This window comes from Xenopus tropicalis, chromosome 7, assembly GCF_000004195.4.
Source record: "Xenopus tropicalis strain Nigerian chromosome 7, UCB_Xtro_10.0, whole genome shotgun sequence".
In the NCBI taxonomy this organism is placed as follows: domain Eukaryota; kingdom Metazoa; phylum Chordata; class Amphibia; order Anura; family Pipidae; genus Xenopus; species Xenopus tropicalis.
Window position 1 is genome coordinate 113,812,707 of NC_030683.2, and position 13,397 is coordinate 113,826,103.

At 40.5% G+C, this 13,397-nt stretch overlaps 1 protein-coding gene across 2 annotated transcripts; it reads left to right on the top strand.

The window, feature by feature from the left end:
• The first annotated feature begins 2,200 nt into the window (after nucleotides 1–2,200).
• Nucleotides 2,201–12,932, top strand: LOC101733917. 2 transcript variants are annotated; one of them, XM_031906601.1, is made up of 12 exons: nucleotides 2,201–2,651; nucleotides 2,746–2,795; nucleotides 8,810–8,884; nucleotides 9,463–9,549; nucleotides 9,763–9,798; nucleotides 10,519–10,608; nucleotides 10,713–10,763; nucleotides 10,980–11,054; nucleotides 11,163–11,263; nucleotides 11,453–11,606; nucleotides 11,867–12,023; nucleotides 12,364–12,932. In XM_031906601.1, the coding sequence occupies exons 3-12, from the start codon at nucleotides 8,854–8,856 to the stop codon at nucleotides 12,497–12,499; spliced, it is 918 nt and encodes a 305-aa protein (XP_031762461.1). In that variant the 5' UTR covers nucleotides 2,201–2,651; nucleotides 2,746–2,795; nucleotides 8,810–8,853; the 3' UTR covers nucleotides 12,500–12,932. The 2 variants fall into 2 exon arrangements, with proteins under 2 accessions (XP_031762461.1, XP_012822952.2); XM_012967498.3 differs by lacking the exons at nucleotides 2,201–2,651; nucleotides 2,746–2,795 and adding an exon at nucleotides 7,069–8,225.
• The last annotated feature ends 465 nt before the right edge of the window (nucleotides 12,933–13,397 follow it).

Below are 13,397 nucleotides of genomic sequence, written 5' to 3' on the forward strand. Positions count from 1 at the left end.
AGCCTCCACAGGCCCCCAGTATTATCTGATCTTCAGACCCTGTGTGTATGGCAAGCTTAAAGGAGACATATACCATAATTTTTAACTTTATCTTAAAATGCAGCTAATACTGTAAAATTAAATAAAATAAAGTGTATTTTCTACCTACTGTTAAAGAAGGCTGTTTAATCCCTGCACAAACGCTGAAGCCCCTCCCATCCACAGGGCTTCCGGCTGGAAAAACTCACTGTCTGTATCTGGGGCCGCCGGCCCTGGCTTCTTTCCTATAGAGACGCTGCAGCCACTGAGAGAGGAGTGGGCGTGAGACGTGGGCGGCACCTTTGATGACGTCATTTCCCCGCCCACGTCAGTCACGCTGGGGTCCTGATCTGCTGTTCTGCTCCCGGCCAGCCCTGCTCTCCTGACTAGCAGCTCAGTTCCACCAAGATTCGCTGCCTCTGTGACTCAATGCTGGAGCGTAAGCCACCTTGAATCTCTTTATTAAAAAAATAATAATTTACCAAATAAAAAAAAAAAGTTTTTTTTTTTAGTCAAATCTGTTTATTCTATATACTGTACCTAATGATAAATGATGTGTGTTATTTGCTTGCAACTCCCTGCATCCATGTTAGGTTCCAATTATACATATGTTATATTGTTCATCTACTTTTTTACATGCAACTCCCTACAACTTGTACTTTGACACCTAAACTGGGTTTTTTTGGTATTTTCTCCTGCAACAACTCCCTGCACCCAATCCTACAGTGTCCCTGCCCATCAGTATTACGTTCTGGAGTCGCTATGAGAGTTTTTTACACGCAACTCCCTACAACTTGTACTTTGACACCTAAACTGGGTTTTTTTGGTATTTTCTCCTGCAACAACTCCCTGCATCCAATCCTACAGTGTCCCTGCCCATCAGTATTACGTTCTGCAGTCGCTATGAGAGATTTTTTTTTACATGCAACTCCCTGCAACTTGTACTTTGACAACTAAACTGGGTTTTTTTGGTATTTTCTCCTGCAACAACTCCCTGCACCCAATCCTACAGTGTCCCTGCCCATCAGTATTACGTTCTGCAATCACTATGAGAGTTTTTTACATGCAACTCCTTGTAACTTGTACTTTGACACCTAAACTGGGTTTTTTTTGGTATTTTCTCCTGCAACAACTCCCTGTACCCAATCCTACAGTGTCCCTGCCCATCAGTATTACGTTCTGCAATCACTATGAGAGTTTTTTACATGCAACTCCCTGTAACTTGTACTTTGACACCTAAACTGGGTTTGGTTGGCATTTTTTCCTGCAACAACTCCCTGTGCCCAATCCTACAGTGTCCCTGCCCATCAGTGTTACGTTCTGCAATCGCGATGAGAGTTTTTTACATGCAACTCCTTGTAACTTGTACTTTGACACCTAAACTGGGTTTGGTTGGCATTTTCTCCTGCAACAACTACCTGTACCCAATCCTACAGTGTCCCTGCCCATCAGTGTTACGTTCTGCAATCGCGATGAGAGTTTTTTACATGCAACTCCTTGTAACTTGTACTTTGACACCTAAACTGGGTATTTTTGTTATTTTCTCCTGCAACAACTCCCTGCACCCAATCCTACAGTGTCCCTGCCCATCAGTGTTACGTTCTGCAGTCGCTATGAGAGATTTTTTTTTAACATGCAACTCCCTGCAAGTTGTACTTTGACACCTAAACTGGGTTTTTTTGGTATTTTCTCCTGCAACAACTCCCTGCACCCAATCCTACAGTGTCCCCGCCCATCAGTGTTACGTTCTGCAGTCGCTATGAGAGATTTTTTTGTTAACATGCAACTCCCTGCAACTTGTACTTTGACACCTAAACTGGGTTTTTTTGGTATTTTCTCCTGCAACAACTCCCTGCACCCAATCCTACAGTGTACAACAACTCCAAAAGTAAAGATCAGGCAGCAGCACAGGCCAGCTATGTGCAGACTGGTAACAGATACACAGGCAGGGAGGAGGGAGGGGCTTCCCTGTTACAGCAGAGTTCAGCCTGTCAGTCAGTGCTGTGACCATTTCCTGTGGGAGAATGAAGAGACACTCCCACCTCTCATTTCAGTTTAGCTTCAGAGGAGTGAAGATCTCTCTGCAGCTCTGATATAAAAACGATTTTAGGAGGTAAAATGCATTCAAATTGTTTTTTTTCTGCAAGATTCCATAGATTGAAGAAAGATGAATCATATAACTGAATATGAAGTTGATGTGAAATGTCTCCTTTAAACTAAGGGATATGTTCCTGCAATAGAAAATGCCATTTATGGTCTTGTTCAAGTGCCTACGGGGAGTGATAAGGTGCCTGTGGCCAGTCTGCTACGGAGATACTGGAATACTGGGCCAGTAACATTTTCACCGATTCCAGTAAATAAATCGGTCAGAAGGGGGGAATCCCTGTTGATATCCCTTGTTGATATGTAGTGTATCAGCTGCTTAAAGATTTACCCTGACCTCCCCCAAACAGGTCTGGACTGCCATTTTGAGTACACAGAGGCCCAAACAACCCCCCCACCAGCCCAATAAATGACTGACTGACTGACTATGGCATCTTACAGCAGCCCCTCTGGCATTTGCCAGAACCCACAGGTTGCCAGTCCGGGCCTGATGCTGTAGAGATATGACGTCTCAGATATGCAGTTAATAGGTTAGTTGGCATTTATTTTAACTTTTACTACAATGTAGACAGTGATATTCTGAGACAATTTGCTACTTGTTTTGCTTTTTTATGACCCCCCCAGAAACCACATATAATTTCAAATTGGAAGCTGAAAAGAGGCAGAAGAGGAAGGTAAGCAATTCCAAAACATTTTTAAAAAAAATGAACAATTGCTAAAGTTTGGGACTATTCAATATATAGGTGCCCCCCCCATTCCCTATATCTCTATATACATAATATGCCCATGATTATACATAGAAAAAAAAACAAGGCTGCTCTACACAGACTCCTGACTAAGTAGGAAGCGCACTGACCTTTGCTATATTCCCAGCACCTGTATTTGAAGTCAACAAATGCCAACCTTACAATAGAGCTGGCAGTTATGGGGCAACATTGCTAATGGAACTAAAAGCTTTGTCTTCAGCTGCCAGCTGGTCTACAGTAAACAAACCCTTTTTATTTCTAGCTGTTAATCTCTTTATTTTATGTGCTGTCAGGTTAATAAAGCAGCACAGCTAGCTGTAGCCAACAGACAAAGGCAATACACAACAAATGCCAGCACTTTATATAATCCCATGCAGTACAGTGGGGCAGTCAGAGGAAGGCCACTTAGAGGACTCTTCCCTGGGCAACAATGCAATGGCTATTGGGAGCAGTATTGGTTTGGCTGGTTATACACTATACTTTGCACTCTGTGTTATAACTCCTGAAACAGTCACAGCAATCCTGGACCAGAGAACAGAAAGGGACAAACACTGCTTTCCTAAGCTGCTCATACACAGAATGATATAATCGTACGAAACATAGTTTCGTATGAATTTCGGACAGTGTGTGGGCTCCACATTATCGTTCAGATCATTTTCATGCCATGGCAAATGGTCGTTTAGCTGATCGGACAGGTAAGAAAGTTTTGGTCGGATAGCAATAAAATCTGCCAATATATTGTATATCTGACCATATCCTTGGGGGACCTACAATGGGAGTCACTTTCATACGATTGGTGTCTGCCAACTATTTCCTGTTCAGAACGTCCTCCTATTTTTCCTACAATTTCAGTCCTAATGTCAGTTTTAGATTGTTGCATTTAAATGTACGGTCGATATCCGAACATTTGTTGGAAGAACAAACATGAAATAAACCCAATAGGGCTGTTCTGCCCCCAATAAGGGGTAATTATATCTTAGTTGGGATCAAGTACAGGTACTGTTTTATTATTACAGAGAAAAGGGAATCATTTAACCATGAAATAAACCCAATAGGGCTGTTCTGCCCCCAATAAGGGGGTAATTATATCTTAGTTGGGATCAAGTACAGGTACTGTTTTATTATTACAGAGAAAAGGGAATCATTTAACCATTAAATAAACCCAATAGGGCTGTTCTGCCCCCAATAAGGGGTAATTATATCTTAGTTGGGATCAAGTACAGGTACTGTTTTATTATTACAGAGAAAAGGGAATCATTTAACCATTAAATAAACCCAATAGGGCTGTTCTGCCCCCAATAAGGGGTAATTATATCTTAGTTGGGATCAAGTACAGGTACTGTTTTATTATTACAGAGAAAAAGAAAACATTTATAAAATTTGAATTATTTGATTAAAATGGAGTCTATGGGAGATGGCCTTTCCGTAATTCGGAACTTTCTGGATAATGGGTTTCTGGATAAGGGGTCCAATACGATAGTGTCAGGATCAGCGGGATTCGAACACCACTTGTGGTGTTCCTGGCGGCATGCGTTAGCCTCTGTAGCCACTGGAGGCATTTGGGCTCTGTCTGTTTCTTCCCTTGTCTCCTACTTTCTGTCTGCTCTCTTTCCTCCGCCCACCTCATTAACCTCATGTGTTTCCCATCTCCTAATCTTCACCCTTTATAAGCCTTTCCCTGACCATTGCCCCTTGCTTGGTCATTAATTGTCTTTTGTGACCCTGCCGTCCTGTTCCTGTGTCTGTGTCTGTTTCCTTGTTCTTGCTGGTTCCAAGCTCCAGTTCCGTGTCCTGATCCTGCCTTCTGCCTTGTTCCTGAGCCCTTCCTAGTTCTACCTTGATTTCCCGGTTTTGACCTTGGCCTGCCCTGACTACGTTTGACTGCCGCTTGCCCTGACCTTTTGCCTGCTTTTGGATTCTGCCTCTGCCTGCCGTTCTACATTCAGTTTGTATGTTCATTGTATGTTCGGTTACATCACTAGTTTATTAAAGTTCTTCACCTTCAACATGGCCTCTGGCACCAGTTCTGTGACTTATGGTTACACTCCGGGTTACCCAATCTTCAGGCTCCCACCTTCCTGGTACTCCACAGCGTCTCCACAGGGAGATCGTGACAGATAGATTTTCTAGGAGACTGGGGCGGTGTGTGATGGGTCTGGGTTGTGAGTGAGAAGAAGGGGCTGTTGTGCGGTGGATAACTTTTAATGGTTAGTGAAGGGTTTGGGGGGAGAGAGGCACAAGGAGTATTTGGTTTAGGCACAAGTATCTCTTGGTACAGGATAGTCATTGCTCCATGTTAGTTGTGTCTATTACATTAAACTACTATCAACATTTTTCACCAATTGTTCCCTTGAAAAGAAAACCTCTAACACAATAGCTTGCAGGTGTACCCATGGCGGGGGGGGGGGGGGGGGGGACGCTGCATTTAGTGCATTTGGTGCAACTAAGAAATGTATCAAGGAGCAACCAAAATTGCTTTTTAAATGATGAAGAGATGAACATAACAAAGTTCCCATTTATTTGATCATATTATCAGTTTCTATGAAATTGTTGTTCTTCTTTAGGCCAATGACATATGTGGGGGTTTTGTTGCAGTGACCAAACTCCAGAGAATTCCTTTGTGGGTGCCGGGACTCGTCACCACCAAAACGCTCAAATCGCAAAGTAATTTATGTATTTTGCCAGCAGCGATTCTCAATACAGGCATGGGATACCTTATCCGGAAACCTGATATCTAAAAAAGCTCTGAATTATGGAAGGCTGTCTCCCATGGACTCATTTTAATCAAATAATTCAAATTTTTTAAATTGATTTCCTTTTTCTCTGTAATAATAAAACAGTACCTGTACTTGATCCCAACTAAGATATAATTACCCCTTATTGGGGGCAGAACAGTCCCTTTTGGGTTTATTTAATGGTTAAATGATTCCCTTTTCTCTGTAATAATAAAACAGTACTTGTACTTGATCCCAACTAAGATATAATTACCCCTTATTGGGGGCAGAACAGCCCTATTGGGTTTATTTAATGGTTAAATGATTCCCTTTTCTCTGTAATAATAAAACAGTACCTGTACTTGATCCCAACTAAGATATAATTAATCCTTACTGGATGGAAAATAATTCTGTTGGGTTTAGTTAATGTTTTATTGATTTTTTAGTAGACTTAGACTTAGTAGACCCTTATCCGGAATACCCTTGGTCCCGAGCATTCTGGATAATGGGTCCTATACCTGTACCTGCAATGGCAAGGAATTTCTGGTGTTTTATCACCACAACAAAATATAGGCAACAAAACCTTCTCTATGCTTTAGTAATCTGATCTACATGAAAGGGCATGAAAGGTCTGAGAGAGGTGAAAATCTAAGGCCACACAGGGCATTGTGTGTCTGCGCCTGGGAAGATTCTCGGCCAGTGCTTATCTGCAGATGAAGAATCTGCCCCATGTGGCATTAGCCTTAGATTTTCATTTGAATGGTCTGACACGTTCCCTATGCAGCATACAGTATACAGCAGCACACAACCCACACTCCCTGCTAATGCTGGCTGTAGGAAGGCAGCACTCCTTTGTTGCAGTGAATAAAGTTATTAAATCAAAAATTGCAACATTTCAGGCCTACTCCTGCCCTTTATTCAAGCCTGAGAAAGGGTAAGTGTAGGCCTGAAAATCACAATCTGTGTTGATGTGCCTTGTGTTATGTGAGCGTTAGCAGCAACCCGTCTGCCTGTCAGCGCTCACACAGGGTGGAATTTTTTCCATTAATCCTGTTGATGCTTACAGATTAAGGGTTAAATATATATGAATCACTGACTATTCCCAAACACAATATGTACATACTACTTGCCCACGGGGTGGGCTCATAGACATCAGGGAGTTGGGAGCTTAACATCGGCTTTTAGAAGTTATTATTTGCAGGGTTCCCCTATCCCTTTGTATGTACACATGCAATTGCCTTGTATGTAGTAAAATCACACACTTATACTGTTACTGACGTTGCATGCCCATCATTTTGCTGGAATGTAGTAGTGGTTTGCGCCAATATTTTGCACATTGCACTGCCATAGTAAATGAGCCCTCTCATTGCTTTGTGACTAGACTCTTATCAGGGTTCTGCTATATATTTATTGCTGTAGTTCTGTTAGTCAAGATGTACATTTTACAGACCATTTGCCTTGGTTGCCACAAAGTGCCCCAGCTAAATGACATTAGAAGCACAAGTGTTTGTGCTGAAGGAATTCACACATGTAGGACTAGTTGGGGGCCACATACATAACAAGAGGCGCCCCTCACTGGCACCATTTCATTCTAACTAGATGTGAAGTGGTGCCATTGACTACATAATACAGTGCACATATGTCTGACTCCAATAACAGACACATTCAGATTTGTTGCCCCCCCCGCACCCCCTGCACCAATAACCCACCTCCAACAGCCTTTCCCCTGGAAACTGCCACTTAAAGCCAGTAATTGCAGCTGTGGCCCCAGCAAGAAGGCTAGTGTGTGTGGCGTAGGAGCCCAAGGCAACCCTGTACCAGTTAGGGACATTAGTGGTTTGGGTGAGGGTAATGGGAACCTGTAGTACATCACTGGAAGTGCCAGCCAACTGGTTAGTAATGTCCGGCCATAAACGGACATAATTTGCATGTGAAGCCCACCCATTGTGTATTGGGGGGTGCGAGTGTCAGCCATCATGGCATCATAATGACAAGTGCTTTAGAGTGCGCTGCTTTCTCTCTGTGTGTCTCTTGCTGGGTTTATTAAAAACTAGAACATATTTGATAATGTACATAAAACACAATTTATGCCGCTGACATGTAATGTACATAAACCTACATAGAAACAAACTGGTTGAGGTTAAAATGTTTAATCTTTTCCCAGAATAATCTTATTTCTAGCTATGTTAATACCATCAGTCTAAACAAAGGGTCAGGCATTATGACATCACCATCACACAGCCAGTATAACATCACCATCACACAGCCAGTATAACATCACCATGACGACCATTGTGACATCACGAAGGTTTACTTAGAGTGTGCTGTTTCCTGCTGAGTCTCATTTTGCTTTTTGTTTGACTACGAGCAACAAGCAAAATGCTATTCCAGCATTTTTATATTATTTTTATTATTCTACTTTTATTATTCTTTTTAATATTCACTGATTCCGCTACTGTTCCTACATTAATATGCCTGAAATGTGCCAAAGATTTTGATAAAATTAAGGATGAATTTATTCACATATTTGACAAGGAACACAAGCTTGGATCTCCCAAACTGGATTTTATTAAACCAGTTCTAAAGAAAGCATTTACTGCTGCATTTGAGGGAGTTATTGCCAATATGGAAGAGAGGAGACTGGGTAAGTATTAGCTCTGTAACTAATATGCCCTGCCGGCAGCACTGGGCTTTTTCTATTTGCAGTATTTAATTATATTGTCTGTTACAAATGTATCATAATATCATGTTTTCTTTGTGTTTTTTATGGACAATATTTAATTTAATTCGAAAAAACACAGTTACAAAAAAAAAAACTAAAAGAATAACTGAAATTTTATAGCTTAGTTGTTCCCCATGATATTGTTGCCATAACAAAACCTAAATATGATAAACCCACCACAAATTACAATGAAGGGATCATTTTGTTGAGATTATGAATTTTTAACAAATATACTCTGAGGATTCAGCCAAATCCGGCAATTTCAGAATCTGCCATTGTAAAGTTTTGTTCAAATTTTAATTTCAAATAGGGTTCAAATTTGGTATTTTCTCTGAATCTTTTGCGGAGGATTCAGTATTGGTCCCAGTGCAAGAATGATGGATTTGGTGCTTTACTAAATAACCGAGTTACAGGCCTACAGTATATAAACACTTTATGGTCCCATTAATGCACATTCAGACCAACCCAGTATGTGAAATTCATTTTATAATCTGTTTCTTCTACAGATAATCGAGGGATAAATGAATTGGCCAACGAGTTTAGGAAAATAATGAAATCTATTAAAGATTCTAAATTGACAGGTAAGCTTAATTCTACTAGAAAGTGATGTTTATTCAGAGAGCACAAAACTACCATGAAACAGTATTCTAGTTGCTGGAATAAAGGAGGCCATACACTGCCAGATCCACCAAACAACTGGAACTGGATCCAATCCGACCCCCCCATGCACAGGGCCAAAGTAGACTGATCCAATTGTTGGCCCCGGGGTCAGTGATTGGATCATACACTGGGGCCTATGGAGGCCTGTCGGATGAGGATCACATTAATGCCCCCTAAATACACTATTTGCCCAACGGGATGTTTAAACCTGTGCAATTGATATCTGGCCACTTTAAGTGACTTTACCAAACAGATGAAAGAGACAAAATAGAAAGGTTCATCTTTTAAAAAGCGCTACATAATAATCCTATTTTATAGCTGTTTGGGTCAGATTTGTCCTGTTACTAATTCAACAATTCAATGACCCTGCCGTTAGGAATGAGAATTGCCCCCAACATAAAGTTGTATCTAATGCAAGAGAATGTCATTCTAACCAACTTCCCAATATACACAACTTCAGCTCTTTTTCTGAACTCTGCCTCTTTTTATGTTTATGCAGCAACCGAACTTATCAAGGCCATAGAATCCAACTTCCAAGAGCTTAAACGGAAAGCCGATATTATTGCTCAAAGGTTTGAGCAAGAACGTAAGTAATTTAACCTCAATAAATATCTGTACAGCTGTATTGTCTTATATATGCATGACCCCCCCCGCTAATAGAAAGGATAAGCCACTGCTAAAGCAGATATGAAACATGTAATAATATATCCGCTTAATCTAAACACTTGTTTCTATGGGATATGTTTGACCTTAATTAACTTGAAATATTTACTAATTGTTCTCTGTTTTCCTTTTTTAGGTTCATGCCCCAATCTGAAAGGTGGCTTCAAATGTGGTGAGTAAAGTCTAATGCTTCAGTGACGGAGTAATATAAATAGAGTTTGGTTATTTAATATTATAAAGTGACTATTTTTATAGTATTTTTCCACCCATAGTACCTGGCGCATGGGGTATGGGTACCAGTGAGGATAGTGGGTACATGCAAGGTGACACACAGTACATGCAATACTTTATGCAATATTATATGGCACAGGTACCGCACTCATATGTAGGATCTTGTATGTGTAACAGCCATCTCCAATGATGCTTATACCCCCCGTGCCCCCTGTCTGGGTAGAGGCCAATGTAACAGGCAGACTAAAGAGTCTTGTATTTCTGATCTTAGTGCTAATGATGATATTTACTGTACTTACACTGCTTATCCATTAGTTTATATTACAGTTAAGGATACATTACTATGTATGGCCCTGACTCTGCAAAGGGAAAGTAACATATAGCCATTCCATCCTTAGAATATTCTTAGTGACTTATTCAGTGCCAGACTGGGCCCACCAGACACATTGAGGTCCCACTGACAAACATTAGATACAAACAGTTCTAAATGTAACAGGTGTCATACAGACCTGTGGGAGGGGTATAAGAAAGGGCTGATGGGATTAGTACTAGCTGGGGCCCACAGGGAGATCCCCCAGTACCCTGGCAGGCCAGTCCGACGCTTGTGACTTTAGCTTTGTGTAACTTAGTACTGATATATAATCATTTTCTATATTTCTAGGACTTCTTGAGCAAAAAATTATTCAGTGCGGCACATGCAAAGAGCAGAGTCTGTTGTGTGTCGGAGGCTCCACTGAGAAGAAATGTGAAGGTACGTATTTATACCATACAGCTTCCATAAAACTTAGTAACGGAGTAGAGACCACTAAATCAAAAATTCATTCACAAATTAAATTATTTTTTTTTTTTTCCCAGAAATTCTGTCCCACTGCCTGATGTGTGTGTGTCGTGCAGGAGTATGTCACCGTAAGTACTTACAGCTTCCACATTCATGTCTGAATACAATATAATATATACTACTAGCACTGGTTTTGCAATAACATTAACAAAGAACATTCAAATCAATATAAATGTACATTGGAAAGTTACTTAGAATCACAGAATCTTTCACCAAGCATAACCATTGTGGCTGTGCCTCTGCCAGGAATGAAAATATGAATCTATTCATTTCTATATCTGCAGACAGAATAACGAAGCAACCGTGCCAACCTTGCAAGGGCTACCAGAAGTGCCTCAATGAGGTGTTACATTGTAAAGGTGAGTTGTGTTCTCTTTTGGGTCTTGGTAGGGTTCTGGCTGGGCCGATAATCAGTCAGCACTTGAGAGCAGCTCATTCATTTTTATTGCAATATTTGTATCTTATAGATCAGGATCTCCGAGTTGCTGAAGGAGAAGATCTAAAGTTTGACTGCAACCTGAATTTTCTTAACAGCGTTGATGAAAAGTTTGAATTTGTTTTAGAAAAGGTAAATTGCCCCAATTCTCTATATACTGATTAATCAATTCATTTTTCCCATAGGAGGGTGAGGGAGAGTGAGGAGGAGAGGTATAAGTGTAAACTTTGTTAATGAAAGGCCTTTAGTTTGCCAATTTGTTGGGAATACTGATATTTGTCACTAACATATAACATGGTTTTACTATTTTTTGTTTTGTAGAGAGAAGAATTGGACGTCTCACTCATGCAGACCTCCAACAAACCGGACATCTTTATACACAAAGCCAACAAGGATGTTTCAGGCCGTTACAGCTGTACGGCAAAATCCAAAGATGCAATGTTTCCGATAAGCAGAGTGGATTTTACAGTAAAAGGTAAGTATTTATTATTAAATAGCACTGATTCAACCATGTGTATCTGTCTGTGGGTAGATAAAATGGGAATAAGTACAGCATTCAGGGTATTAAACACCGACCCAATATTTTTTGGTCCCATCTCAGATTCTCCTTGAAATTACACATAGTGAGGAGTCCTTATTACATACTATCATTCTAGAATATAAAATTTGTTATATTGTTATATTGCGATCTATTACCCAGTATAATAAATATTCATCTTTGTTTCTCATGTGTAGTTGTGAGCCCACGGAAACCTGAATCTCTGGACTCAGTTCCACCTCCTGCTAGAAATAAGAAAGATAAATTTAGAGATAACCAGATGGCCCAGGTCACAGTGATATGTGCTACTGTTATCATTTTGGCGATTACTGCATCGATAATGACCTGCATATGGTAAGTGTGCTTTAATTAACATTGGGAATTAGCCTGTGGCACATGGAATGACTCTCAATTATTCCTCCTATTATTGATACCTAAAATGCAGTTTCTAAATATCCCAAATCACCCCTTCCCATTTTATTCCATGGGTATGGCCTGAGAATACTAGTACCGGCCCTTAATGTTCACAGTCAGCTGAAAAGGGCCAAGCTGGTGCTTTCATGCAATTCCTATTAAACACAAAGGGGGGTGGCAGGAGAGAATGTTTTACTAGAATTGAGCTTTATGGGGAACTGTGAGAAATAAGGTTAGACCCCTTGGAAGAAGCCTCACACGACTGTTTTTGATGTTTCAGTTTATATATAAGAGAAAGCCACAGAGCAGAAGAGGTTCGTGCCCAGAAGAAACCAACGGTACTGGAAGAAGTAAAGATCTCCATAGATAGTGAGAAGCCAGAAACTAGAGAAAAGGCAACACAAACAGATGTCTGAGGGCAACAGATATTCTGTTCCTCTATGGCTGTACCCCAACGTCATTCTGTTACGTGTATCAGCGCAGGTTAAATGCCACAGAAACCTTGATCCTATTCTTCCCTGAATACTTACACAGCGCTCTGTCTTTATACCCCCTTATTCTAACACTCAGTTGGTGAGGAAGGGCGACCGAGGGATGGTGGGCGGGTTGGGGGTATAAAGAGGGAGCAGACGCTGCTGTTGTGTATTCAGAGCTGACAGATCAGAAGATCTATAGATTGAAAGAAGATCTCTGTGATTATAAAACGTAACTATAAAATGAGCCTGTCCCACCGCTCATGGACAAGGAGCCAATGGGGCAGAACCGTTACTTGTGTTGTGGACATCGCAGAAGAATGTAAAAAACTTTGTTTTTGTCTATAAAAATACAATAAATGATGTTTTTATTGCATTTATGTAGTCTCTATTGTATTTATTGGATGCAATTCTATGATAAACTATAAGGATCATACAAACTATTTTATACATCTTGGGGGAGTTCACAAAAATGTTAGTAAGAATTAATTTTGTTACACCAGCACCACCTCCAACCATGATCCAGTCGAGGAAGTTGTCAGGAGAAAGAACAAGGGCTGGTCTGTGGTTCTTCTGGTTGGGAAAACATTAGAAACCTCAGATAACTCTTCTCACATCTTTCCTAAACAGTAAAATATCATGATGCCCAGGCCTCTTTCTTTCTCCTAAAAACTTCCTTCCACAACCAGCAGGTGGCGATGTTGTAACACAAATAATTCATATTAACAGTATGTATTCCCCTTAACATCTTATCCTAAGCAAAACCAATTAAAATTGAAAAAGTGCTTAGAATAGCACTTTCATCAACTTTATATTCACTTATTTTAAACATTTACTTATT